Raw genomic sequence first — 27,968 nt, 5'->3', positions numbered from 1 at the left:
CAAGCATGGATGGAGTTGAACTGCCATGTACTGTAGATTGACGTCCTTCCTACTACAGTACAACGAGGAAGTGGATTACCCTTTGGCATAGTTTAGTCGGTGGACGACCTCATGCACAATGTGGATCGCCGTAGCTGTAATTTGTGCAGGCCTTGTTGCATTCCTTTTAAAATATGCATTTGGAACATCAGGACCGAATCCTTTCGATATCGATACGCGTGAACCGCTGAAACCACTGGTCACTGACAAGAAGGAGAAAAATAAAGTTCTTAAACAAGGTAAAGTGACAGTATTCAAAACAATTCAAACATTTGGATCTGCTCAAATGTTTTATCTAGAGCCGTATTTTACCTGTTGCACCCTAAGTATTTATTTCTGGTAAATAAACTTAATTTCTAAAATCCGATTTACTTACGATGTAACACTTAGCTTAACTTCTTTAGCTGTCACCACGTGATGAATGAATGAAGATTGATTTACAATCTGAATACTATTACTGTGAATTATTTCCTCTTTTTCAGGTTTCTTAATTAACAAAGTACCAGAGAACCTAGATGCCATTATCATTGGCAGTGGAATAGGGGGTCTTGGGCTGGCAGTGATGCTCGCTAAGGTTGGGAAGAGAGTCCTGGTCCTGGAACAGCATGACAGGGCTGGAGGCTGCTGTCACACGTTCACAGAGAAAGGCTTTGAGTTTGACGTCGGTAAGACATGATGGCACCTGCCCTGCGATTTACAACAGATCTGAAGAATCAGAAGATGACTGATTGTGAAGATTCGGTTATTCCCACTCTGGGATGTTATAGTATCAGATATCATTGTTAAGGTTACTAGAATGGCTGTGTTTAGGCTGCATAAGCCTTTCATCTAGTCCTGTCACTGTCTTGCTCTGACCACGCTAACACTATCGCTGTTCCAACGCTGTCTTCCCCACACAGGTATCCACTATATTGGTGACCTGTTGGAGCACAAGCCTTTCCGCTGCATGCTGGACCAGCTGACCAATGGCCAGCTGCAATGGGAGCCCCTGGAAAACCCGTTTGACCAGGTGGTAATCGGCCCAGCTGACAATAGGCGCGTCTACCCTATCTACAGTGGCAGTGACCGCTTCCCTCAAGAGCTAAAGAAGTGCTTTCCAGGGGAAGAGAAGGCCATCGATGAGTACATGAGACTAGTCAAGGTGTGTTGGTACATCATGATCAGATTAGTTTAGCTGAAGAGAGTTTTCTGATTTGTTCGGTGAACCTAATCATTACTGAGGCTTCCAACAGGACTATGAGCTTTATTGGCAGTTGGAATGCTGATAGTGACTCATGTCTGCTAAAAATCTTTACTTCCTTCATATCTAACTGTACTTTGGCATGAAGGTCACAGTCTGTGGTCCGATGCTGTTGTGTCACCATTATCCCAATAGGAAGCAGTGTCGTAATGTGTGATGTATCAAGAATGAATGTGCAATCTGTCTGTAAGGGTGGACATTAATGTCCAACAAGGTTATCAGATCAAGGAGACATTACACTTTATCTCAGCAGTTTGCAATAAACCATCATGAATCAGGTTCCTGTAACATATGAATAGAACTAGACAGCCTACAGGTACTGAATTAATCTGATTGTTGATACCTGTAGAAAGATTGGGTCAAAACAAATAATAATCTCTTCGCCTTTTTTGTCTCATGTCTGACTCACACCTGTCTGTATCTTCTGTTCACAGAAAGCAGGACGCAGCGTTTGGCTCATGGCTTTGTTGAAGATCGTACCTCTCCCATTGGCTAAGTTCTTGGTGTACACAGGCCTAGCCAATCGTCTGTCTTTCTTCTTTAAAATGGCGTCACGCAGTCTAACAGAGGTGGTCAATGAACTGACTGAAAACGAGGACCTCAGAGCCGTTTTTAGCTACACCTTCGGCACATATGGTAGGTTGTACAGTGTGCGGTTAAGAAACAAACGGTCACCACCATTTTCGATATGTGGATAGAAGTCATTAATGTTGCAGTTTTGGTTTGAACTGCATGTAAATGTTCTGGTACTATGGAGTACTATAGTAATATAGAGGTGTTACGGGTTTTGGTCTTGAATTTCTATATTCTGTGCGTTGCCAGGTAACATGCCCAAAGATGCCAGTTTCTCTATGAACAGCCTGCTTGTCTGCCACTACCTCCATGGGGCCTGGTACCCAATAGGAGGTGCCAGCGAGTTGGGATACCACATGATCCCCATCATTGAGAAAGCAGGGGGAGCCGTTCTAGTCCGTGCTCCGGTCAACCGCATTCTGTTCAACGATGCAAATGAAGCTTGTGGTAAATATGAGCTGTTTTTAAAACGTATTCTCAAACCTGTTATGTTTGAGTGTGATGATCGTTCTGTTTCTAGAAAGCAGTTCCCAATGCTTTTCTTGGGTTGTAGGTGTAAGTGTAATAAAGGGCAAAGAGGAGGTCCATGTACGTGCCCCTATGGTCATCTCAAACGCTGGTATCTTCAACACCTACCAGAAGCTGCTGCCCAAAGAGCTCCAGGCTAACCCGGGTATGCAAGGAAACAGAATGCGGTCCATTTCACACAGGCTTTCTATTCCCTGAGTCCAATATTGGTAAAGAATAAAGCCTTCGAGAAGCGAATGTCTGTTTTGTAAAATGATAGTTGTTTATGTGATTCCTGCAGCTATCCAGAAGCAGCTTAGTATGATGAAGAATGGAGAGGGAGGTCTGAGTATCTTCTTGGGATTGGATGGAACCAAGGAAGAGCTGGGCCTGAAAGCAGAAAACTACTGGATCTTCACAGAGAACAACATTGATGAACTGTACGTTATTTTTGTCATTTGTGGTTGAACTTTCACTTTTCTGTGTGTAGGGGAGCATATAGCTGTGCTAAAACATAAGGATTGAGTTGATGGTAGTGCTTTTCAGAAAGGTCGTAATCTTTAAGATGCATTTGATGTATCGCATCACACAAACCCCTCCCTGTTTACAGGGTCGACTCGTACTTTAAGGGAAAGAGAGAGGAGTCGGCTCAAAGTGTACCTCTCCTCTTTGTGGCCTCTCCGTCTGCTAAAGACCCCACGTGGGAGTCAAGGTCACCAGGTAAGTGTGTCCTGAGGAGTCAGATGGCTGAGCGGTTAGGGAATCGGGCTATTACTCAGAAGGTTGCCAGTTGTGCATAATGACGTTGTGTCCTTGGGCAAGGCACTTCCTTGTACTTTCTGTAAGTCACTCTGGATAAGAGCATCTGCTAAATGACAAAAAAAGATGTCTAAATGTCCTTTTTGTGCTAATTCAATGTTTATTCCCGGGAACCTATCCTCGTCAACCTCGCTCTCCAATGCTTCTGTCTTTGGTTAGGCAAGTCCACTCTAAGCCTGGTCAGCTTTGCCAACTATGAGTGGTTTGAGGAGTGGAAAGATGACAAGGTGACCAATCGAGGGGCTGATTACAAGGAGTTGAAGCAGGCATTCATCGACTCGATCGTGGAAGTGGTGATGGGCGTCTTCCCAAAGATCAACAGGGACAAGGTAGTAAAAAGCCTCAAACTGCTCCCATTAATATCCTCGATAGCGTCAGGTTTATTCTGTACTTTTTTTAGTGGAGCCTTACCAGTAATTGAACTGTGTTACCTGGCTGAAATCTGTCTTGATGGTTCTATTCCGTTTCTCTGAAAACTGGTAGATTGAGTATGTGGATGCTGGGACCCCCATCACAAACACGCACTACATAGGAGCCCCCCGCGGGGAGATCTACGGAGCCGATCACGGCACTGCCCGCTTCAGTGCCGAGCTCAACGCCACCGTGAGACCCCAGACTCCACTGAAGAATCTCTACCTGACAGGTGAGTCGCTGTCTCGGGATTCTGTTGAAAATGTGTTGACTTTTCGACGTACCGTTTTATAGCTCCTCTCTTTAGAGAGTGCGAGTGTGACCTGCAGTATGGCTGTGGATCTGAGTTGTCTGTGTGCGTCTGATTCGCAGGACAAGATGTGTTTGTGTGCGGCTTTGCTGGCGCCCTGGCTGGAGCGCTCACCTGTGGTTCTGTCATTCTCAAACGTAACCTGCACCTCGACGCCATCGCCCTGGCCAAGAAGACCAAAAATGCCAACAACATGAAGAAAGAGCAGTAAAACCAGTGACGTCAGTAGCCTCAGAAAACCTGCATGAAACACTGAATGTGAAGAGGATGAGAGTGGAGGAAGAGGGTGGAGGACAGGGCGTGATTGGAATGACATGTATTTAATCTGGGTGTAACTAACCAGCACAATCACTTTAAGATACATTTGCAATATAACAAGCCATCAAATCTGTTATTTTATTTCACTCATCTTGACCTGTAATATTTGTAGCATAACATCACATAATATGTTACAATTGCAATGGGACTTTTCACATCCAATTAATTTACTAACAGAATACAAACTTTGGTTGAAAAGACCTTGCTAATTGAAAGCCTCAGAACATTGTAAATCGTTACATTTAGAGTGCAGTTTGTTCGTTTTTATAGTCTACTGTCAAAGAAGTAAGTTGTCTATTGGTGGTTTCTTTCAGAAATCAAATGCACTTTTAATGATAGGACAGGAGTCTGCTGTTTTTACGATTGACTACGACTAATTCTTATGGTATATTTTCGACCGGACTGCAGTAATTTTCTACCCCACTGACGTGCCTTTACAGAAATGTGATTATGCTTGTGTGGGAGGGAGAACCAGGGGAACTGGTTCATGTGCAAGACTGAAGCACTGTGTTCGTATGTGTCAATAAAACATAATGCGAATCCTCTAAATGCCTTTTTATATAACATTTATTTGTATAGTTAATAAGGCTGAGTGGGTACAGATTATTTGATGAAAAATAATTCATAAAATGTTCAATAAATGCATAACATTTTCTTTTTAAGACAGATGTTTTCTCTAATTTAATAGGACACATTGATGACATCATTGCGCCCGGATATTTTTTATAAGGTACACATCGAACACGAGGACATCACGCGTTTTACATCGATGGTGCATGCATGCAGCGATGATGTGATGTCATTTCGGAGGGATCTGACTAGGTTGGGGACGAGGCGTGTATTCTTCTAAATGTTACATGCCCTCTGAACTTAATTAGTGAGCCCTAATATCCAACTGGTTCAAACTATTTTTGTGTCATGAAAACTAATAGGTGAGAGACTTTTGCGTACGATAACTCTTTTCTGTGTTGACTTTAACGCCATCCTGTCTTTAACGAGATCCTGTCTGCAAAGGCCTAGCTAGCTACTATTAGAACCATTATCTGAAGGGTCTGTCAACTGTTGAACTGAAGAGAGTTCAAGATCCATATTGACAAAGGAAACTCTCAAACTAGATCAACTAATAAGCACATTCAGCTAGTCATGGACGTAAACACATGCTGTGATAATCAGAACTACGAAATACTCGTAGAAATAGGGGAAGGCGCTTATGGAAAAGTGTACAAGGCCAGAGAGGTGAGCGATCAACAGCGACTGGTTGCGGTAAAGAAGTTGAATATCCCAAAAGATCCTGATGGTGGTATTCCTCCATTCATGATCCGCGAGGTTGCCGTCTTACGTAAAATCGAGTACTTCAACCATTCCAACATTGTAAAGTAAGTTTGATCAAATATTAAGTACTAACGTGGTTCGCAAATCAATGTGATTGGATATAAGGTCATGCATGGATTAATAATGCATTGATCCAAAGTGATATAGTTACTACTTGATTCATTTGATGACCTTTCTGTGACAGGTTGTTGGATGTGTCAGCTGTAATGCAGGGCAGGAGCATGGACCTGACGCTGGTGTTTGAGTACATTGATCAGGACCTGTCCACATTTCTCTCCAAGATTCCCAACACTGGTCTAAGCCTGGACAAAATTAAGGTGCTCTCTTCCTATCACACAATGTCAAATGACTCCACAAACCTATACCAAGCCTGACTTGAAATGTTGTTTCTTCAGGATGTGACGAGGCAGCTACTGCAGGGGTTGGACTTCCTGCACGCCAACATGCTGGTGCATCGTGACCTGAAGCCAGACAACGTCCTGATAAGCAGCCGTGGGGAAGTCAAGATCGCCGACTTTGGAATGGCAAGGATCTACACATATCACATTGCCCTTACCCCTTGCGTAAGTCTTTGTCCACCTGTGAATCTCTTGACAAGAGTGCCCATGAGTTATAGTACGTATGGGGTGGGGGTACTTGTACTATACATGTATTATTTCTGCAAACAAGTGTATCAAATGTCCTATTTGTGAACCTTATTGTAAACATATCTTTGTAAGATGGCCCGGAGGAACTTATCACCCAAGTGAACTTCCTGATGTTCCTCCCTGGTCTCCAGGTGGTGACCCTGTGGTACAGAGCCCCTGAGGTGCTGCTTCGCTCCAGCTACATGACTAACTTCCTGATGTTCCTCCCTGGTCTCCAGGTGGTGACCCTGTGGTACAGAGCCCCTGAGGTGCTGCTTCGCTCCAGCTACATGACTAACTTCCTGATGTTCCTCCCTGGTCTCCAGGTGGTGACCCTGTGGTACAGAGCCCCTGAGGTGCTGCTTCGCTCCAGCTACATGACTAACTTCCTGATGTTCCTCCCTGGTCTCCAGGTGGTGACCCTGTGGTACAGAGCCCCTGAGGTGCTGCTTCGCTCCAGCTACATGACTAACTTCCTGATGTTCCTCCCTGGTCTCCAGGTGGTGACCCTGTGGTACAGAGCCCCTGAGGTGCTGCTTCGCTCCAGCTACATGACTAACTTCCTGATGTTCCTCCCTGGTCTCCAGGTGGTGACCCTGTGGTACAGAGCCCCTGAGGTGCTGCTTCGCTCCAGCTACATGACTAACTTCCTGATGTTCCTCCCTGGTCTCCAGGTGGTGACCCTGTGGTACAGAGCCCCTGAGGTGCTGCTTCGCTCCAGCTACATGACTAACTTCCTGATGTTCCTCCCTGGTCTCCAGGTGGTGACCCTGTGGTACAGAGCCCCTGAGGTGCTGCTTCGCTCCAGCTACATGACTAACTTCCTGATGTTCCTCCCTGGTCTCCAGGTGGTGACCCTGTGGTACAGAGCCCCTGAGGTGCTGCTTCGCTCCAGCTACATGACTAACTTCCTGATGTTCCTCCCTGGTCTCCAGGTGGTGACCCTGTGGTACAGAGCCCCTGAGGTGCTGCTTCGCTCCAGCTACATGACTAACTTCCTGATGTTCCTCCCTGGTCTCCAGGTGGTGACCCTGTGGTACAGAGCCCCTGAGGTGCTGCTTCGCTCCAGCTACATGACTAACTTCCTGATGTTCCTCCCTGGTCTCCAGGTGGTGACCCTGTGGTACAGAGCCCCTGAGGTGCTGCTTCGCTCCAGCTACATGACTAACTTCCTGATGTTCCTCCCTGGTCTCCAGGTGGTGACCCTGTGGTACAGAGCCCCTGAGGTGCTGCTTCGCTCCAGCTACATGACTAACTTCCTGATGTTCCTCCCTGGTCTCCAGGTGGTGACCCTGTGGTACAGAGCCCCTGAGGTGCTGCTTCGCTCCAGCTACATGACTAACTTCCTGATGTTCCTCCCTGGTCTCCAGGTGGTGACCCTGTGGTACAGAGCCCCTGAGGTGCTGCTTCGCTCCAGCTACATGACTAACTTCCTGATGTTCCTCCCTGGTCTCCAGGTGGTGACCCTGTGGTACAGAGCCCCTGAGGTGCTGCTTCGCTCCAGCTACATGACTAACTTCCTGATGTTCCTCCCTGGTCTCCAGGTGGTGACCCTGTGGTACAGAGCCCCTGAGGTGCTGCTTCGCTCCAGCTACATGACTAACTTCCTGATGTTCCTCCCTGGTCTCCAGGTGGTGACCCTGTGGTACAGAGCCCCTGAGGTGCTGCTTCGCTCCAGCTACATGACTAACTTCCTGATGTTCCTCCCTGGTCTCCAGGTGGTGACCCTGTGGTACAGAGCCCCTGAGGTGCTGCTTCGCTCCAGCTACATGACTAACTTCCTGATGTTCCTCCCTGGTCTCCAGGTGGTGACCCTGTGGTACAGAGCCCCTGAGGTGCTGCTTCGCTCCAGCTACATGACTAACTTCCTGATGTTCCTCCCTGGTCTCCAGGTGGTGACCCTGTGGTACAGAGCCCCTGAGGTGCTGCTTCGCTCCAGCTACATGACTTCCGTGGACATGTGGAGCGCAGGCTGCATCTTCGCAGAACTCTTTCTCTTGAGGTACGGAGAGAGCACCGTTTTTTTTTGGGGGGGGACTGCTTTTTGGGTGGTTTTGAAGGTGAGAGGGAGGTAGCGGGTGGGACGGTTTGCTCTCTGTGTCCATATGGCAGATGCGGGTCCAGCGTTTTAGAGTTCATGGATACATTATTTCTCTACTATCTCTATAATTTAGAGAAACACACTTTACACGTGCACTGTTGTATGCAAATATAACATGCATTTTAAATTCCACAGACCACTGTTTTCTGGATACACTGAGATACAACAGCTCCAGAAAATATTCGAGTGAGTCTCATGTATCACAGTCTCTCTACGTCCTGGAAGACTGTAATACACGTGTAATAATTACAGCCATATGTATGTGGTTAGTGGTTGTGGGGTATACTGTTAATGATGTCTAAATGTGGGTTTGGCTGTTCTCCAGGGTGATAGGTTTCCCCAGTGAGGAGGATTGGCCGGTGGAGAGTCCCATCTCCTACTCCTCTAAATTGGCCCCAGGTACCACCTGTACCCAGCTGCTGTCCACCCTAGGCCAGGAGGAGAATGACCTTCTCTTTGTGAGCATGCCTAAAGCTTAACATTGTTTCTCCATGATGTGTTATGTGTTGCTTACGTTTCCTTCTGGGGTAATGAGTCGTTTCTATCACTAGTCTCGATAAAGCAGTCTCCCTCTCTGTCCTGCAGCAGTGTCTAGCGTTCAAGCCGACCAATCGCATCTCAGCCTCCAGAGCTCTGACCCACCCCTTCCTGCTGGGCTCCTGAGTGTGTTCCAGAACACTGGAGGACGCGGGGAGAAGAAAATCAGGGCTCATCCCTCATGTGTCACTGAAAACTCTTGTGCCACAAGATCTAACCCAACTGGGTCACGGTATTGTTTTATAAACAATATTAAGGTTAAAAAAAACGTGTTCAACATCATGGATGTCTAAATCTTATCATACAGTGAATATGAAACAAGTCTAAAAGGTGGTTCTTATGGCATGACAGTTTGAATGTTGACAGTCAGTTGGCAAGTGAGTCATTCCAAAACATTTTCTGTGCAGTAAATTAGTTTCTTGTTCCTATATGTTGTGCCTTATCTGAATAATTAATTAGATCTAACAAATCCACACATTTTCCTTGTAAACTTGTCGTCAAAAGTACATTGTTCATTGATTTGTTCATGTGTGCTTTAATTTAGTGATGATTTAGGGGTAAAACTGTTGCTGCTTGTAGTAATTCAATTCTCAAGTTACTGCAAGTCATTGACACTTCTCTGTGCACATACAGTAGGTCATATTATTTTGCTTCTGTTCTGTTTCACCGTCTGTTGTTCTCTTGTGCGTCCAGTGTATGATATTTTAAATGGTTTTCTGGGTCAGTGACTGGTGGTTGTCATTCCTAGGTTTATGTATATACTCACTTGAAAGGTGTTTTTTTGTTACGAGGTGCTATACAAATTCTTGAAAATGTGTTTTTTTGTCATTGTTTCAAATTGTTGTAGTTTATGTAAATGTTATTTGTAAAAAACAGGTAAAAAAGGTTTACCTTTACTTTTTTTCTTTTCTTTTTTTTCTCAAATTTGAGCAGCACCTGTTTACAGTTATTGGCATTGTTTGATTTTTCACCCTGACCCTGTTATCGGCATTGAATGTATGTTTCTTGATCTCTTTTCTAATAAAATAAAATAAAATGAATATTTCAAATACAATTCTAAAAAAAAATTCGTAAGGATCTTGCAGTGTAACACACCCGTTTCATCAACAAGCAACTTTTAAGACAGGAGACTATTTCGAATTCTAGTCTCAAGACAAACTGTTTGGAGATGGCCGAAAATATCAACATTTTTACTTGACTCGAACTAAGCATTACAGTGTACCATGACCTGCCTCCTGGAGCGATATGTTTGATCAGTGCACTTTCTGATAGGGTCCAGAAAATCTAAGACTTCTATTTTGCATTCATATTTTTCTTTTGAATGTCATACAATTTTTTTCCAATGCAAATTATAATATGAGTTTAACAATTTGAGTAAAATTCAAGAACATGAATTTCAGAATATCTTGCAATTTGGTGTCCCCTTTTTTGTTGTTGCTATGACAGCGTGCATGCACTCCACAGGTTTGTAAAACCTGATGACCCATATTATCCTAGCATTATTTGACAATGTTCTAAAGAACTTCTTATGGGATGCTTGGCTTTCTCTGTGGTAGTATGAGGTGGTATTTTGAGTGAGCTATGGCCTGGTGTTATTTTAAAAGCTTTATCTTTGGCCTTGTCAAATGTAGGACAGCTAGCGTTGCATCTTCTCTTCTGACTGTTGCCTAATTTGTACAAGGACCTCTGACTATTCTGTGTTTGCCCTTTTGATATAATTTGATCCTTAATGTGTACCCAGTTCATTTAACTGAAATAGTACCGTGTCTTCAAAGGCACCCCACTTCATTTCAAACAGTCTGCAGTAGCTGGACAGAGGGAGGCAGTGTTGTGATATTGGACTGAATTACCACACCTGCGTTATCAAGGAGGTTATGTGTTGCGATAGGCTATTTTTCTCGAATGACTAGCATCATGCGCATTTGTATTCAATAAATCACATTCAGTCAAACCCAAACGATCCGGAAATGTATGATCGATTTGTGACAGTAAAACATTGTATCTACCTGTGAATCACGAACAGGTGGACCATTAATAGCATATGTCATCAACCTTTTTGGTTTATTGGCTGTTAATACACTTTTTCTTTGAAAGTTAACGGATTGCTGACCCGTTATGCTTTTGCTCACTCCTAGCTTTGGCCCCCGTATTTGGAATGTAGGGGAGAGGGAGGGGGTATATTTTTAACGGGAACAAGCGCTTTCCCTACATGGGCGTTCACGCTCTCTGTTGCAGCGGCGCACTGATGTCCAGCCTGCCGGTGCCTTTACTACCCGACGACATGTAAGTTGACTTTACCGTGAGAATGTATATTTGTTGTAAATTGTAGTCTGTAGTGTTTTACTGAGTTTTGATTGACAATGCTGAAATTAGACACTTTCTGCACAACTTTCCAACAGATTAGATTGTCCACATGTATCGTTTCAATAGTTTGTTTTAAACTGAGTTGCCCTAGAACCACGATCATATTTTACGGAATTTATGACCCCGTATTAGTAACCTTTACTCATGAATTGGACATGTGTTTTATAGTTTTAAGAGGGGCCAATGACAGTTTAGTTTTTGGGAAGTTGTACGCCAACTAGGACTGCTCCGTGTAGTGAATTTATTTCGCATCATCATTTAATACTGGATATGACCCATTCATGGCTCTGTGTGATGTGGCTGATATTTTTGACGCAGGCTGTTCAAGCTTTGACATCTGAAAAGAGTAATCAACTGTTAATGTATCACACCATGCCAGCAGTAGAGGGGGAGAGCCGCAGCTGTTGTAGAGACATGTTTTCTGCAGTGTGCCCCGTGCTTTCCTCTGTCTCTTAACAACAGTAACACATTCATTACATGGCAGAGCATCTGGTAGCAAATCCAATGGAGACCAGTATGCTTATAAGGAGTTGTATAGATCAGACATGTCCACTGGAGACTAACTGTCGAAAGTTTCAGCAAAGTGATGTTGAGTGCTTGTATGGCTATGAACAAGGAGAGATGTGTCAACCAGTGTGCTATGATAGATGTAAGGCTCACCTAGACAGGGCTAGGAACAGGAGACATTGTTTATGTTTAACTCACCAACATTTCGGTCAATTCCGCCCAATCATCACTCAGTGCAATATAAGAGAGGAAAGGAGAGGTCATTTTTGGAGGGGTTAGTTAATTTTAGTTAATTTGCCCTTGAGCTTTTCCCAGCGGGGGGCTTGCACTCCAGGATCCCATCACAGATCTAATCGTCTGTAAATCCTTGCTGTCTCTCTAATCTGGACCATGACGTCTGCCCCTGGTCCTGATTGGAGGTGAGATCATGTGACATAACAAATCATTCCCTTATATACTTTAGGTACCTGATGTGGCTATCACGGACCTTTGGTTTGGGAGAAATAGCCTCTTGTGTCTCTGGAGTCCAAGTTGATTAGGGATTGTGTTCGGTTTTAGATGATGAGATTGGATGGCTACTCATGCACGTCAAACAAATTGGTGCTGCTGATGTTGGCTGCACAAAAATGTCCTTTAGAATTGTATTACATGACATTATGTATTGTTATGTAAGCCTTTTGCTAACAACTGGTGTGACAACCCCTGTTGTGTTTTCACAAATAAATGGAGTGAGCGTGTTCATCCGGGTGTGTTGGTACACTGGTGTCAGCTAGTGTTACTGGATTAGGACCTGATCATCCATGTTGAGCTCCAATGGCAACCGCTCTCCTCCAATCCCCTACTGTCTTACCTGTCACATGACCTCAGCCCTGTACACAGGATGGGGAGTACTACATGGATAAGCTCACTCCTCTGCAGCCACAACTAACACCAACAGTGTCGCATCATTTAGGACTTTTCTGGACGTTTGAAATTGTTCTTGAGCGTGAGGAAGCCCTCTGAGTGACAGGAAAAGGTAGGGCAAAGCTTTCCAAAAACACGTTCTCTCTTGTTGTTCCTGTCTCTTTTTTGTTCGTGTTCATCAGTGCAACATCGTCATATACACTCACTTTTGACCTTTCTTTCTCCCTTTTTCACTTTTACATCATTTGTCTTTCTCCCTCTGTTTCTCTCTCTTTCTCGCTCTGTCTTATCTTACACACACACACACACACACACACACACACACGCACACACACACGCACACACACACGCACACACACACGCACACACACACGTGCACAGACACACACACATAAACAGCCACACCCCTCTCACTGTCACCCCAAGGGGTCTTGCTCTCTAGAGGATCACTGTGTCTGGCAGACAAGCTCAATAACCCTCTCAGTATTATGGTGTGACATGGGGCGTCAGGTTTACCTGTCGTAGCAACATGGGAGTCAGGTGGCTGAGCGGTGAGGGAGTCGGGCTAGTAATCTGAAGGTTGCCAGTTCGATTCCCGGCTGAGTCAAATGACGTTGTGTCCTTGGGCAAGGCACTTCACCCTACTTGCCTCGGGGGGAATGTCACATCTTATCCAATATACTGCCACCCTCCCTCTATCTAGCCATCACCATTCCACTCCCCATACACACGACAGACATGTATTTTATGACAAAGATACATTTGACAATCGTTGTATTCTTTAGTTTCGTTAGTTCAATTAATTTTCATCCCTTTCCACCCCAGATTCCAAGTTGAGATTCTGAATCTGTTCCAGAAAGTACATTTCTCAAAGAAATGAAAGCTAACAGCGTACAGTATTCTTTAACCATGCTCTACCTCTGCTGAGCCCTGTGGCTGCCTCTGCTCATTGTCCGACAGGCCACATTGTGTTGCTTCTGTGGGGGTAAAGCACCAGGAATGCTGACGCCAAACATTTGGCAATTTCAGAACACACACTTGTAAACGTGCACGCCTACACACAGACACGCGCACACACACACACACACACACACACACACACACACACACACACACACACACATTATTTGGCTGCCTAGCAAACATAATCTTATCACAGCTCTAAAAATGAAAATCTGATTATACCTTTTTAATATATGATTCGTGGTTCCAAATAATTGCAGCGTGCAAGTTGAATGCAACAGAAAATGCGTCATGACATCGCACCATCACATCATCTTCACAAGTTAGCCGAATGCTGACCAATTGGATGTTCTACTCGCATAGGAAGCAGTGTTTAGAAGGCACAGAGCTTGTTCAGCCAGAATGAGCTGCAGTATAATTGTACTGGGGGAAAAACCTGCTGCTTCATTGCTATCCAGGATTGGATTGGAGCTGAGAGGCTGAGGGGTAAGATTACAGTGCAATGGGAGATTCCTGCACGGCTGTGTAGACTGGAGCAGGTCATCTTACACAGCCTTCAGAACGAAAGAAGCGAGCAAGCAGAAGAGAGAGAGAGATGGGTAAAAGGGGCAAGATAGGGTAAAGGGTGGTCAGTCTGCGGCATTCTGCTGTTGTCTCACATAAAATAGAGTTGATTCTGTGGGAAATCTAATACATCCTGTTAATCCATCAGCAAACACAAGTGGAATGATGTTGACTGAGGAAACCAAGCTGGACTGTGACAGAGTGACTCCGAGCTTATCGGATACTCGTCTGCTCCCTCTCCTTTAGATGTGCTGTGAGCGTCACGGGGTGATTAGTCTGACGGAAGACGTATCGATCTGAGGGGCCAGGTTCCCACCAGCAGAGGAGTTCCCCCGGAGCGTCCGATCTGCCCAACACAGTCAAGTGCCTGGCCAGTAGAGGAGCGGCAATCCCTTGGAGTGGAGCAAGAGAAGCTTCTCATTTCCCCTACCTGCCTTCAGAGGTGTCTGAGAGGTAAGCAAAGCGAAGACCTTCCCGCTGCTTGGTCATAAATGCCCACGTCATCGTCAGAGGGGGAGAGAATCAGTTGAAACCTTCTGAGGAACACAGGAGAGCCACATGGACACGCTGGAGAACCCGGCCCTGGAGCCCAGGTCCGAACGGATCGCCCGCTACAAGGCAGAGAGGAGGAGGGAACTGGCGGAACGCTATGGCAACATGGAGGAGCTCCCCACCAAGTGGGTGAGGAGAGACGGGGGGGAGGCGCCGGAGCCTTCTCCCCAGACCCACCCTGACAGCCCGCCCCTCCTCACGGACAGAGCCCCCTGCGGGGGGGTGAACGGCCGGGCAGGGGGGGGAGACCCTCCGAGAGTCTCCAACGGCTTTGAGGGAGACGCTTCTGCAGAGGCAACACTCCTCAGAAGGTGAGTCCAGCTATATCAGGTCTGGACAGACCTGCTGTCTCTGCGCTCCCAGTGCTTTGAGAAGCACATTCATTCTCGGTTCCAAAGTCGCCTCAGTGGCGTTTTGATGTGCACTAGTGACTTGACAGGGACTGCGATGGAGAGAGGTGCTCATGTTGTTTTGCACACCCTGGCGACAAGGCAGTTTTTTTTTGGGCATGTGTGATGTCACTTCCTTTGCTGAGTCAGGATTTTGTGCCTATTGTCTCTGAAATGCAAAAAATGTTCGCTGGCCTTAAGAGCATTGTGGCATCGTTAAGAACACAGAGCACCAGCCGAAAGATGCATTTTTTGGCTGCTACCAAGCTATCTTACGAACACAAATAATGCAATGTGCTTCCACATCAAACAGTGACCCTCTATCATGCAGTCTGATCCTGCTCTAATGGAGACTGTTGCCACTGACCTTGCAGACACGAAAATAAATTAAAGTGCACCAGTTGTTCAAGGTCTTTGTCTCAAATTCAGCCAGAGCTGTGCTCCCAAATGGCGTTGTAAAAATGAGATACAATCATTCTGGTTCTTGCTGTCGTTATTTGCTTGATGGACTTTGACGATATTCGGCAAGATGTTAGGGTGCTCTTTAGGGAAGGGTGCTGTGGTAGTTTGCCACCTTCCTTATATCAACACCTTCCCCCGTTCGTCCTTATACCCCCCCCCCCCCCCTTGACCCTCCACCCCTACCTTCCCCATCCCTCCCCTCCACTCCAGGCAACATTCTTCTGGCTCTGTCAGCATGTTCATTAGGGGGGACCCTGTAGCCCCCCTAGGCCCCCCTGGACCCGACGCCCCCCAGCTGCACACTCGGGTGTCGGTGGGCCAGTTGAGGAGCGCACTGTTGCAACAGACCGGGAGTGCAACACAGCCTGAGAACGTGTAGGGTCTCCTGCATGCTACAAACTGTGTGTGTGTGTGTTTCCGACTCGGCCTTTAACTGTTTTCGTGTGTGTACAGTATGCAGGGTTCAGCTTGGTTGTCACCTCTTCTAGAGGACCTCTCTCGCGGGCCCTCCCCTAACTCTCCTCTTCTTCCTCTGTCTTTGTGGGTAGTTGCTCAGACGGTGGGCTTGCTACCTCCTCCCTCGACCTCGCTGTCAAGCCCGGCACTGAGGGGGGGCGCCGACGCCCCCGTCGCTATCTGCCAGGGGTGTCAGGAGGGGGCCGCAAGAACAACGAGCGCTTCAGGACACAGCCAATCACGGCCAGTGAGATGCAGGAGAGTGGCGGGTAGGGGCTTTGTGCTGTGGCCACGAAGAGTGATGACATGAAGGCCGGGGAGTCTAGAGAAGGGGGCCTGGCTCCTTTCGGGGGGAAACAGAGATCTGCAGTGTTTGGGTGTCTGTTTTCATTTGCACGTCGATGAGTTCTTTTAAACACATGTCTTATTGGATACCGTGAGCATATCCTATATTTCCTCCTTCTGTTTGCCACCACATGTTAATATCGGTTGTCAGATTTGCATGTGTGTTTGCATCTGACCACAGTGCTGCCCTTCGACGTCATCGTGAACAGGGTTAGCTTGTTGAGCATGCAGATACGATGCAAACTTGTGTGTGTGTGTGCGTGCGTGTGTAGGAAAGTGAAACTGTACACATCCACAGGTTTGGTAACAGAGAGAGAGAGTGTCTAAAGGATATGCTTGGGTGGAGTCTTGTCATCGGCATGTTGCCGCCAGTGACCTTTCATTTGTTATTTCTCTCCCAGGCTTCCAGAGGCTGAAGAGGAAGATAGCTGTAAAGGTAAAGTACCTCTACATCTGTTTAGCTGTTTTGTGTTTGGATTATATGCAGAGAGAAATGGAAAACATGGAAAGACACACACAAAGTGCCTGTGTTTGAGCCTGTGTTTGAGACAAGGTAGACTGTAAACTGTAGCAACAGCAGAAGCAGCCTGCTGTAACAGGCTTTGCCATCACCTCACAAAGTCACAAAGAAAACAAACCTACACACTCTGCCCTCTTAAACCCACGGTATAAAACAACATTTTATTACTTCAATAAAACAAGGAGAGTGTTTACTTTATTATTATTATCTCGCTACTAATCCCTATGTTGAAACTCAACCATGGTTTTTATTCACCTGAGGATAGCAGCAAAGTTACTTAAACCCATTATGAAAACAATTATTTTCCCCCATGCAAATAATACTCAATGATCTCTTTCGTGGCCCTCAGTGCAAAATGGCTGACCGAAACTACCGATTTGAAGTCTATTTTGAGTATTACAAAGTTTGCCTTCTGTCCTTTGATCAGCTGCACTTTCCAACTGCCAGGGTAAATATTGTGCAGTGGGCCACTGGCTGATGCCATGCTGTAGCTCAGCTCTGCCAGGTGAGATAGTGCTGCTTTGTGACTCAGAGTGTCCCAGGTGCTGGATGGCCCAAGGGGCCTCACAGGGAGGGTTTAGTCACGGGGATCAGTCACACTGTGTTCTGCAGGTGGAGGAGGTGACTGACAGGCTGACTCTGTGTTACTTATCCCCAGCCCTCTCAGACCTTCTGGGATTAGCTTGTGTGTGTACTACAGGAATGTTGACAAAATGTTTTATATGGGATGTCAAGCGCTACCTGAACTGGCTAAATACGTTTTATGAACCTGTCTCTGTTTACGTACATGTTATATGGGTGTTTATGAATACATAAGGAGAGAGTGTTCGTACCTCTTTTCTCTGACTTGACAACTAATGTATTATGTTTCACAGCTGATGTGAAGACGGATGACAGGGCCAAAATGAGTGTGGCAGCCAAGATGTCTCTGTTTAAAGTAAGTCTTGTCTTTCACTGTGGAGAAGTGAAGAAGAGAGAGAGACAGAGAGAGAGAGAGAGAGAGACAGAGAGAGACAGAGAGAGAGAGACAGAGAGAGAGACAGAGAGAGACGGAGAGAGAGAGAGACAGAGAGAGAGACAGAGAGAGAGAGACAGAGAGAGACAGAGAGACAGAGAGACACAGAGAGAGAGAGAGAGAGAGAGAGAGAGAGACAGAGAGAGACAGAGAGAGACGGAGAGAGAGAGACGGAGAGACATACAGAGAGAGACATAGAGAGAGACAGAGAGACTCAGAGAGACATAAAGAGAGAGACAGAGAGAGACACAGAGAGAGATACAGAGAGAGACATAGAGAGACAGAGAGAGACACAGAGAGACATAAAGAGAGAGACAGAGAGAGACAGGGAGAGACAGAGAGAGACAGAGAGAGACAGAGAGAGACACAGAGAGAGAGACAGAGAGAGACATAGAGAGAGACATAGAGAGAGACAGAGAGAGACAGAGAGAGACAGAGAGAAGGCAGACGGCGGCCTCATCCCACACAACTGCTCACCTTACAGCCCCACAGTCACGGAGGCCTGATGAGCCAGTGCTGAGCATGTAGAACTGAACACCTGCCTCCTGAGTGATACAAATGGCCAAACAGGTGCTTCTGATGTTGCACCTGATCGTATGGACATGCAGAACACACACCATCAACTACATGTCCCAGTATATTAGTTCCACACATTCAGCAATGTTTTCCATAGCTGCACACACAACAAATCCCAAGGTAAACACAACATATATTCTTGCGATTGTTTTGTAAGGCAAACACCGACCGTTTTTGATATTCAAAACGGTAGCCACTGTCTACAGTTCCCACTGTAGACATTTCCTGCTAAGTTTTAGCTGTGGAGTGCCTGCGTCAAGGCCAGGTGACAATGTGCCAGGACCTGTGTTGAACAGCCCAAGCAGCATTATAATTAGCCTGCCTGGCCGTCTGTCCGAGGAGGAGGCAGGGAGGTAATGATACACGGTGAGCTCGGGTTACACTCTGACCTGCAAGCCTGCCATTCTATCCCTCTCTGGACCTGGCTAGAATACCAAAGACACCTCCCATCTCCTGCTCCATTCACCAGCTCTCTGACCCACTTCCTGACCTAAGTTTAGATGAAAAACACAGAAAAGAATTTGTGTTTTACTGCTTGTTTTTACTGCCTGTTTCCAGACTGCCGCATTGAGCAAGATGTCTGTTATGGCTGACTTTTCATCTCAACTATCCCCCTTTCTCTCGTCTCTTTGTGGCAGGAGCTGGAGAAGACGGCGGCCCCCGAGGTGTCTTCCTTCCTGAAGCCTCGCTCCGGTAGCGTGTCCCACGAACGCAGGGTGCGTCGCGGAAACGAAAATCGCTCTCTCACTCAACCAATCACCTGTGAGGAAATGGTTGCCATCAGGTGGGCTTTGTGAAAGAACTCAAATGTCAAACGTGCTGATTGCAACCCTTGAGAATTGTATAGTGAGCCAACAGGGAGCGCGGGGTTGAAGCTGCAGGGTGCAGACCGATTTGTACAAAGAGTCTTGCAAGTTGTAACGACAGACTCATTATAATAAAACCACAACGAATTGTAGCAGGCCTGCATGGCTATCCGAGACAAATCTATTTTCTCCACAGACTACCTTTTGACATTTGCTGGGCTTGGACTGTTAAAGGGATTCCTGCCTCTAATTATACACAGTTCATAGACAGGGGAGAGTTAAACATTGATTGATGTCGACATAGATCCAAAACGCACAGCTATGTGTTACACAATAAATGCCCTTTGGACATTATCATTCACTTGAATACACTGTGTTTCTATCTAGCTATTCACCCATGAAATAACCACCCAGTGTCCTCCCGCTCTCGTCTCCCCCCGGTTCCTCTACAGCAGCCCCAAGGCAGCCTTGTCGGGCCAGGCCTCCCCAGGCCAGGCCCCCCCAGGCCAGGCCCCCCCAGGCCAGGCCGAGCCTGTGGAGGACGATGAGAGCTGCAAGCTGAGTATGAGTGAGAAGCTGGCTCTCTTCAACAAGCTGTCCCTACCGGAGGGCCAGGGAGGCGGCCCTGCTGACGCCCCCCCAGAGAGACGCAGGCAGAAGGGGGCTCGCTACCGCACACAGCCCATCACCGTGGAGGAGGTCAGTCTGGTGGGTGTGGGTGGAGCAGCCACAGAGATACATTGACACTGACAAATATAAAGTATACTAATCTGGAAAAGGGGGGGGGGGGGTGGAGGGGGCTGGAGGGGGGCGGGTATAAAGTATAAGCAGTTGAGTATTAGCTTGGACTGAACAACTAAATGGAATGTCAATCTCTATTTGTAGTCTAAGAATACTGAATACTGAAGTATATGGTCTCTACGTACTGTACTGGTCTTAGATCCTGCATTTCCTATTAAATTGTGACCGTGAGCTGCGAATTCCTTTTTGTATTCAGTTCCCTTTAACAGTCTATGGCTTCTCTCTGCCTGTGGTCTGTCCTATCTCCAGCTCCAGAAAGCTCCCATCCAGCTGCCCCCTCTGCGCCTGTCCCCCCACCTCTCAGACAGGCAGCAGGCCCTGTCCGTCAACCTGAGGCCCAGCGAGGTACGCCAGGCCCGGCACTGGCCTGGGGAGGCCTCCAGGGCAGATATAGAGCCTGGCTCAGGAGGACCTGGCACCAGCTCCTTGGAACTCTACTCCCCCCAGAAGTCGCTGTCACGCTGGGACTCTGAGCCTGGTGAGATCAGAGGAATCCTGAAGAAGAGTCGCTCTGGAGGACCAGAGTGGAGCAGGGACCGAGGTTTTGACAGCAGCCAAGAGTCCCCCTTCACCCTTGAGCAGAATGGGGTGGAAGCAGCGGGCATGGGAGAAGACAGTGGGTCTGGTTATCGGAGAGAAAAACATGGGGTGTCTGGGGGCGATGGAACCCCGCTATCTGGTGCCCCCTGGAGGCAGAGAGGGAGGAACAGGAGGGAGCCCATCCCCGCGGCTCCAGTGAGGGCCTGGCCAGAACCTCAGGAGGAGAGGCCCTGCCAGGCGGCTGAGCAGGACTCCTCAGATGTCTCCAGGGAGGAGGAAGATGAGGAGAGGAGCAGCCGGAGGAGGAGGGACACCCCACCACGAGGACATGTTGAGGTGTCTCAGGCAGACGGCTGTGGCCAGGAGACAGGCGGCTGGAGGAGGACGGTACGACCTGCAGCACCCGACATCATCCCTCACTCAGACCACGGTGACAGCAGAGCCGCGATCGGAAATAATTTCGTAGGAATCGCTAGAGTCTGCCTCCAAGTCTGTTTGGCAGCTGGTAGTTGGTTTCAAGCGGCGCTTCAGAGTCTTGAATAAATGGGCTAAATCCAGTCTTACCCTGAAAAGAACAGCTGCTAACAGACCAGATAGGGCTCCACGGGAGGCTCCGCTGCAGGGAGGGACAGAGCGCGGCCTGCTATCCTCAAACGATGCACAGCAGCCCGGAGTAGGGTCCATGGCTCCCACCCCCCCACCCCCCTCCTAATCTCTAATCCCCAGAGAGTGGGCCTGGAAGCAGGGGGCTTTAGACGGTCAGTCAGGCAGGGGGGAGCAGGGGGTCAGAAGAGGGTCAGACAACAGAACAGGGGGCCTGAATCTGGGGGTGAACCTCGTCTGGACAGGTCCAACTAAAGCACGCTCAGGGATTTGGAGCTGCAGTGAAGGGATGAGGACGAGTTGCCTCGGCTGTCGTTGAGCGTAGGGCTGATGCAGTGTGGATCACTTCTGCTCCTGAAAGTTCAGTGGTTAGGATGAGATATTTGCCATTCCATTGAAACCGAAGGAGCATCAGAATACCTCCTAGGCACGTCACTATGGCATGTGTTTTAACGTCTGTTAACTGCGAACATCACTACCTCTCCTATGGGTGATATTAGACAGGGATGTGCCGGAATGACAGTGAACAATGATAGGTAGACAGGGGTGATGACATGGACTCACTCTATACACATGTATCCATTAGTCACCCTCAGCTGGACAACTACTGTACAAGTGTGTGTGTGTGTGTGTGTGTGTGTGTGTGTGTGTGTGTGTGTGTGTGTGTGTTTGTGTGTGTTTGTGTGTGTGTGTGTGTGTGTGTGTGTGTGTGTGGGGGGGGGGGGTGTGTGGGGGTGTGTGGGGGTGTGTGTGTGGGGGGGGGTGGGGGGGGGTGGGTGTGTGGGTGTGTGTGTGTTTGTTCTAATTCTTTCTTCCGTCTCAACACTCCCATGCTGCCCCCTACAGGACGAGAACCAAATCTCTCACGATGAGTCCGTCCGACCGCAGAGCTGGGTAAGGCGTTTGTCAATGACGCATTTTCATTCTGACATGACGATTATGCTGTCGTCCAAAACCATGAAAAGCGACTTTGTGGATTTGAGCCAACATTAGTGCACCTCCTCCTCTCCCCTCCCAGGATCCTGTGTTTTCCTCAGTCTATCCTAGCAGTACACCTCAGTATGTCATGTGTTTCAATCAGGTAAATGTGTGTGTGTGCTCACGGTGGAGGGGCAAAGCATGTTGCTCTCTACTGTTGGTTGACGGTACTTTGTGTGCAGTGCAGAGTTTTAAGACTTATTTACTGCACTGACGGTTAACAATTGTCTGTTACAAAGGGTTTTGGAGTGGTTTGTGGGTTGTTGCACCTTTAACTGTTTACTGGGTGTCGTTTAGGATGACAGAAAAAGCCTGTTGGGTCTCTTCAAGTCTCAAGTCTTTTTCTCTTATCATTTTCTGCGTCCTCCTTCGCTCATTGTTTGAGTAGTCTTTTCTACCTTGCCTCTTTCAGACGACCCAGTCTTTTGAGGCCCAAGAGGTTTCCTCTGCCGTCCAGAGCCAGCCTCGTTCTCAGCCTCAATGGAGGCAGAAGGTGAGGCAGTTAATTTGTTTTTTTTTCTCTCACAGTCTCTGAAATAAGCACATGAACAAATATTTTTCCTCATCCAATACTATCTGTTATTGGGGATGTAGGTCCGACCAGCAGAGGAGGAGCAGGCCCAACCCCAGGCCCAGGCCCAGGCCCCGCTCCAGGCACAGCCCCAGCCCCAGGCCCAGGCCCAGGCCCAGGCCCAGCCCCAGGCCCCACTCCAGGCACAGGCCCAGGCACAGCCCCAACCCCAGGCCCAGCCCCAGGCCCCACTCCAGGCACAGCCCCAGCCCCAGCTCCAGCCATCAGTGGCTGAGCGAAGGCGTTCCCTTCAGGAGAGCGAGGATCAGTGGCAGACCAGAGGAAGAGGGGAAGCTGGACGGATGACAAAACGAGGTGAGCTCTCGCTTTGCTTTGGTCATCTCCAGTACCTGTCACCCTACCCGTTCTCACTGTGCCTGTGATGCTCCAGGTCTGGTCTCTCCTGAACCCGACCGAGATGACACTCCTCCCTCTCACATTAAGAGACCCTCTACAGGGGCCACAGCATGCAAAGGTACACAGCACCCATACACCAACTCCACACTAGCCTGGTTCAAATCAACAGCAGATTGATAGATGGTTTACCACTCATTGCACACGCACTCTTGCATTGGAGTGTGAAATACCTGACCTTCCCCCCTGTCCCATACGAACTCATTCCCCAGGAGCAGAACCCCAGGAACCTTCCCTGGAGGTGACATCCGAGCAGGCGACTGAAGGGACAGAGGCCATGCCTCTGGATGACCAGGGGACACTGGGAGGTTTCTACAGACAGCTGTCACCCCTGTCACCCGCATCTGCTGCTCTTCCCAGCTCTGGCTCTGAGCCGCAGACCGACCTGAGTGCCCTCTGCCAGACTAACACACCCATGTGAGTGTGCGTGTGTTTATTCTCGCTGCGTGTTAGCCAGAAGCGTCCTCCTCGCACTGCAGCTGTGACAGTGGTCTTATTCGAGGTGTGCCTGACCGGTCTGTGATTCTGCCCGTGTGTCAGGCTGACTTCAGCGGTGGCGGAGCACAGGCGCTCGGTGCGCCCCTCTCGCAGGACCCAGGGCTCCAGGAACCCGCTGCGAGCCCTGGCCGCCAGGGAGGACCTCAGGCAGGACTTCATGGGACAGAGAGTGAGCGAAGCGACTGCAGAGACCAACAGGATACAAGCAGAGAAGAGTGAGCATTTTAACACAGGACATCTCTCTCCCTCTCCCTCTCTCTCTCTCTCTCTCTCTCTCTCTCTCTCTCTCTCTCTCTCTCTCTCTCTCTCTCTCTCTCTCTCTCTCTCTCTCTCTCTCTCTCTCTCTATCTCTTCCTACGCGTCTCTCTCTTTCTCCCTTCTGTTTTTGTTGCTGATTCAGAACTTCTTCCCCTCTCGCAGAGGTCAAGAACAACAGCGTGGTAGACTCAGCTCTGGCAGGTCTGGCCAGAACCGAGGTCGCCAAGGTCACCGTTGCCACGGACGCAGTCAACAACAACAGCCCACCAATCAGCAATCTTGTGCTCATTCAGATAAAAGGTCAACAGAAAATGTGCACGCGTGTATGCCTGCGTGTGCTTGTGTGTCGAGACAAGCCAGTGTGGTAAAAATATGTTTGTTTCCCACGGTAACAGGCAAGCGACATGTCCAGGTGCGTGTGGTGGAGCCAACAGTCTGGTCTCTGAACAGTGGAGACTGTTTCCTCCTGGTCACAGCCAGCCACTGCATCCTGTGGTGTGGAGAGTTTGCCAACACGTCAGAGAAAGCCAAGGTACTGCTGACACAACACAGCTTTGACAAGGACACCAGGCCAGCCATAGGCTGAAACATCTAGCCAATGAACTCAGCCTCTTGCATGGACTATGTGATTTCCTAAGGATGTATAGTATATATGTGTGTACGGATATATAGATTGTACGAATATGCACAAGTAGTGATGCTGTGGTGCTGCCCTCCAGGCCTCGGAGCTGGCAGCCTCCATCGTAGCCCTGGGGGAGCTGGGCTGCCAGGCTTCCCAGGTCACCTGCCTGGAGGAGGGGGTCAACACTGAGAAAAGCCAGGCCTCTGACTTCTGGAACATTCTGGGAGGAAGGACTCAGTACAGAGGTGAGTGTTAAACCAGCTGTTCTCTCAGCTCCACATCTAAACTCCCCCTGTATCTCATCCCGTATGACAGCCCTGAACAGGGAAACGTATGTTACTGTGAATCGGAAATCCTCCCCACCCTCATGTTCGTCTGCCGTCTGAGACGTTTCGGTTCTCTGTCCCCAGGAGCGGGCGCCCCTGAGGAGGACGAGCTGTACGAAAGTGGGGTGGTGGAGTCCAACTGTGCGTACAGGCTGGTGGAGAACAGACTGGTGCCTCATGGGCAGGCCTGGGCAGCTGTGCCCAGTGTCTCGCTGCTGGACTCCAGGGAGGTCAGTCCCTCCATGTCCCTCAGAGAGTCTCACAGGATCTCAGACAGTCTCTTGGTCATTGGTGTTTCTACTGGTCACCTGTACACGCTGGATCACCGCTGTCTGTTAGAATGACACAGGAACAAACAGCATATTGCATGAATAACGTGTGTGTACGTGTGTGTGTGTTTATGTGGGTCGTCTCCAGGCTCTGGTGTTTGACTTTGGCAGCGAGGTATACTTGTGGCAGGGCAAGGACGTCTCCCACGGTGACAGGAAGGTAGCTCTGCAATTGGCCCAGCAGGTGTGGGGCGGAGCCTACGACTACAGAAACTGTAGGGTGAACCCCCTGGACCCCGCCCACTGCAACGCCAACATACAGCCGTGAGTCAGTAAACACACTACAGACAGACATGACGTGACTCTCGTTTAGGGTTGATAGAATGAACGTGAGGTGAATGACAACAGCATGACACGTACTGTGCAGGTGTGGCGAAGGGCGCCCCGGCTGGGCCCTGTTCGGTCTGGTGTCCGAGGGCAATGAGACCGTTCTCTTCAGAGAGAAGTTTCTGGACAGGGAGGAGAAGAACAGGTGCAGAGAGGAGCCTGCGCCCCTGGTCCAGGTGACCCAGGTTGGTGGGTGGACTAGAATGTGGTTCCCAACCCTGGTCCTCAGGGCACCCCTGTCCTGCATGTTTTCGATGTGTCCCTGCTCCAACACACCTTATTCAAATGAATGGGTCGTTATCCAGCTCTGCAGAAGCCTGCTTATCACCATTCATTGGAATCAGGTGTCTTGGAGCAGGGAAACATTGAAAACATGCAGGACAGTGGTGCCCTGAGGACCAGGGTTGGGAACCACTGGATAACCCTGAAACCTCCCAGCATTTACATCTGTCTCGTCTATCTAATGTGTTCCTCACTTCTCTCCTCCTCCTACACTTCTCCTTCCCAGTCTCTCTCCACTCCTGTGAGTCCTGTGCCTGAGGTAACCATGATGCCCACGATGCCCCCGCACTCAGATGGTCTGTGTCCCTGTGATGCCAAGGCCTTGGTGGCAGGTGAGGGTGTGGCGAGGGACACCCTGGCCCACGCTGCCCTGCAGGGGCTGGGTCTCCAGCGGGGACAGGGGAGGGTCACCCTGGAGGACGGGCGGCAAGGGGAGCTGTGCACGGTCGCCGTGGATACCTGGCACATCCAGGAGGGTGGGGACTGTGAGGTCGCCATGGAGAGCCCAGGGCAGCTGCATGAGGGAGACGCCTATCTGGTCCGCTGGACCTACACCATCAACAGCACAGGTCATTATCACCACCATACTGTCATACCTACACTACACTGAACTACTTTTTAATATGTTGAATGTTTACGCGTCGGTTCCTTGTCCAGTGGGACAGGGAGACAGCCCAGGTGATCCTGACAAGGAAGTCTCCGCCCTTTTCTTCTGGCGAGGCCGGCACTCCAGTGTCAGTGGGTGGGGCATGTCTGCTCTTACGACCCACCACAAGGGGGCGCAGGTCAGACATTCTGCCTCCCACAACCACACACACAGCATTATAGAGTCGAAGCCAACTTTATTTGTATCGTGATCAAATTACACACACATTCAGGATGAGAGATAAACTTCAAACCTGTGATTTGATAAGAGTGAGAGAGCATCGTCATAGATGTGGCTAATTGTGTTGTCTGTGCTGTGGTGCTCCTGCTAATCACTAACGAAGTCGTGGGACAATTAAAGCAAAAATGAGCAAACAAGTGACTAAAGGAAATCTATAGCATCTGTGAGCTATTATGAATAAAAGGAAGAAGCCAGCTTATTTAGTATTGTTTTGTGCAGGCCTCATTTCACAGACAGTATAATGGCCCAGTCATGGGCAGTGTATGCTTGCAGCATCTTCATGAAGGCGTCTCCATACTCATCTCCCGCTTGCGAGGTTTTGATTTCATGTCTCAAGGTCACATGGAGCTATGCTTTATACATTTGTAATAATTTTACTGTCGAGTACACAGTTGTTCATTTGAAAACCATTAATAGCTTTTATGAAATCAATAAGAAATCCATTTTAGATGGATTTTATTGAGCTATAGAATCCAGAACAGTAAGATAAAAAAAAAATCTCACAGTTTACCTTAATGCATGCATACACACACACACACACTCACACACACATATACAGGTAGGGTGCCTGGAAAACAGAATGCTTCTAGATGGTTACTTGAATGGAAGCATGGTGAACAAACCATTGAGGGCTTTGTCATCTATTGTTCTAGGTGATCACTGAACATAGACGCATACATACACACACACACACACTTCACTTTGGTCATGTGATTCACCATCTGTCCTGGTGTTACAAATACAAGCCAGTGCCTAGCCTCTCTCCCCTCTTGGACACTAATGGGATTATCCTGTATTCCTCTGTAAGTATGTAGTCTCTCTCATCCAATGAGATGGCCTTCAAGGGTGGGTGGGGTGGGTGGGGGGTTCATCTTGTGTTCAGTGCCCTGCCTTAGACAAGGCTGAAGAGAATTAAGGAGGCAGTGACACAGTGTTATTATAGAATTATGTATACTTGACACAAATAGGTCTGAATTCTGTCGGTGATGGACCCTACATGTCCCACACCTCTTTCTATCTCATGCCTGCTTCTTAACTAATGTGAACTGCTTTGGATTGTAAGGGTGAAACAAAGATTACTCAAACAAAGATTTTGGCACACTCCAGTCCCTGTCTAGTGGTCTTATTCGAATGTTTTCTCTTCTGTCACAGTGAAAAGGGTCTGGGGGATGACAGTGGTGCCAAGAAGAAGAAGAAGAGACAGAGAAAGAAAAAGGACAAGTCTGGAGTCCAAGAGGCAGCACAGGATCCCCTAGCCAAGGTAGGTGGGGCGGGATTATGCCGTTTTCCCTTGAGAG

At 48.3% G+C, this 27,968-nt stretch overlaps 3 protein-coding genes across 6 annotated transcripts; all 3 read left to right on the top strand.

The window, feature by feature from the left end:
* The first annotated feature begins 38 nt into the window (after positions 1-38).
* LOC134007056 (all-trans-retinol 13,14-reductase-like) lies at positions 39-4,865 on the top strand. The gene is made up of 11 exons (XM_062446220.1): positions 39-278; positions 522-704; positions 939-1,180; positions 1,714-1,915; positions 2,102-2,299; positions 2,406-2,525; positions 2,661-2,799; positions 2,970-3,079; positions 3,338-3,507; positions 3,662-3,821; positions 3,962-4,865. Exons 1-11 carry the CDS (start codon positions 119-121, stop codon positions 4,108-4,110), a joined length of 1,833 nt encoding a protein of 610 aa, XP_062302204.1. The 5' UTR covers positions 39-118; the 3' UTR covers positions 4,111-4,865.
* A 128-nt stretch (positions 4,866-4,993) lies between these two features.
* On the top strand, positions 4,994-9,861 carry LOC134007208 (cyclin-dependent kinase 6-like). 2 transcript variants are annotated; one of them, XM_062446480.1, is made up of 7 exons: positions 4,994-5,593; positions 5,734-5,866; positions 5,945-6,112; positions 8,068-8,177; positions 8,412-8,462; positions 8,602-8,734; positions 8,865-9,861. In XM_062446480.1, the coding sequence occupies exons 1-7, from the start codon at positions 5,361-5,363 to the stop codon at positions 8,937-8,939; spliced, it is 903 nt and encodes a 300-aa protein (XP_062302464.1). In that variant the 5' UTR covers positions 4,994-5,360; the 3' UTR covers positions 8,940-9,861. The 2 variants fall into 2 exon arrangements, with proteins under 2 accessions (XP_062302464.1, XP_062302456.1); XM_062446472.1 differs by having other exon boundaries at positions 8,862-9,861.
* A 1,163-nt stretch (positions 9,862-11,024) lies between these two features.
* On the top strand, positions 11,025-27,933 carry LOC134006856 (supervillin-like). 3 transcript variants are annotated; one of them, XM_062445940.1, is made up of 25 exons: positions 11,025-11,096; positions 14,361-14,977; positions 15,728-15,892; positions 16,066-16,242; positions 16,720-16,754; positions 17,714-17,775; positions 19,068-19,213; positions 19,688-19,934; positions 20,286-20,963; positions 22,026-22,073; positions 22,198-22,260; positions 22,570-22,650; positions 22,752-23,043; positions 23,120-23,203; positions 23,355-23,559; positions 23,683-23,855; positions 24,061-24,198; positions 24,294-24,430; positions 24,618-24,765; positions 24,931-25,076; positions 25,264-25,439; positions 25,543-25,687; positions 26,011-26,353; positions 26,442-26,569; positions 27,823-27,933. In XM_062445940.1, exons 2-25 carry the CDS (start codon positions 14,673-14,675, stop codon positions 27,823-27,825), a joined length of 4,125 nt encoding a protein of 1,374 aa, XP_062301924.1. In that variant the 5' UTR covers positions 11,025-11,096; positions 14,361-14,672; the 3' UTR covers positions 27,826-27,933. The 3 variants fall into 3 exon arrangements, with proteins under 3 accessions (XP_062301924.1, XP_062301932.1, XP_062301940.1); XM_062445948.1 differs by lacking the exon at positions 15,728-15,892 and having other exon boundaries at positions 19,688-19,943; XM_062445956.1 differs by lacking the exons at positions 15,728-15,892; positions 16,066-16,242 and having other exon boundaries at positions 19,688-19,943.
* The last annotated feature ends 35 nt before the right edge of the window (positions 27,934-27,968 follow it).

Source organism: Osmerus eperlanus, chromosome 2 (assembly GCF_963692335.1).
Source record: "Osmerus eperlanus chromosome 2, fOsmEpe2.1, whole genome shotgun sequence".
Classification (NCBI taxonomy): domain Eukaryota; kingdom Metazoa; phylum Chordata; class Actinopteri; order Osmeriformes; family Osmeridae; genus Osmerus; species Osmerus eperlanus.
The sequence above is the reverse complement of the archived record's forward strand: the minus strand, read 5'-3'. Positions and strand labels throughout refer to the sequence as shown.

Coding starts and splice junctions, on each gene's coding strand:
- LOC134006856 (XM_062445940.1), top strand. CDS start 14,673: ATGGACACGCTGGAGAACCCGGCCCTGGAGCCCAGGTCCGAACGGATC. Junction 15,893..16,065: donor GCAACACAGCCTGAGAACGT/GTAGGGTCTCCT, acceptor CTTTGTGGGTAG/TTGCTCAGACGGTGGGCTTG. Junction 24,199..24,293: donor TGTGCTCATTCAGATAAAAG/GTCAACAGAAAA, acceptor CCACGGTAACAG/GCAAGCGACATGTCCAGGTG.
- LOC134007056 (XM_062446220.1), top strand. CDS start 119: ATGTGGATCGCCGTAGCTGTAATTTGTGCAGGCCTTGTTGCATTCCTT. Junction 1,916..2,101: donor CTACACCTTCGGCACATATG/GTAGGTTGTACA, acceptor GTGCGTTGCCAG/GTAACATGCCCAAAGATGCC. Junction 3,080..3,337: donor GTGGGAGTCAAGGTCACCAG/GTAAGTGTGTCC, acceptor GTCTTTGGTTAG/GCAAGTCCACTCTAAGCCTG.
- LOC134007208 (XM_062446472.1), top strand. CDS start 5,361: ATGGACGTAAACACATGCTGTGATAATCAGAACTACGAAATACTCGTA. Junction 6,113..8,067: donor ACATTGCCCTTACCCCTTGC/GTAAGTCTTTGT, acceptor CCTGGTCTCCAG/GTGGTGACCCTGTGGTACAG. Junction 8,463..8,601: donor CAGCTCCAGAAAATATTCGA/GTGAGTCTCATG, acceptor GCTGTTCTCCAG/GGTGATAGGTTTCCCCAGTG.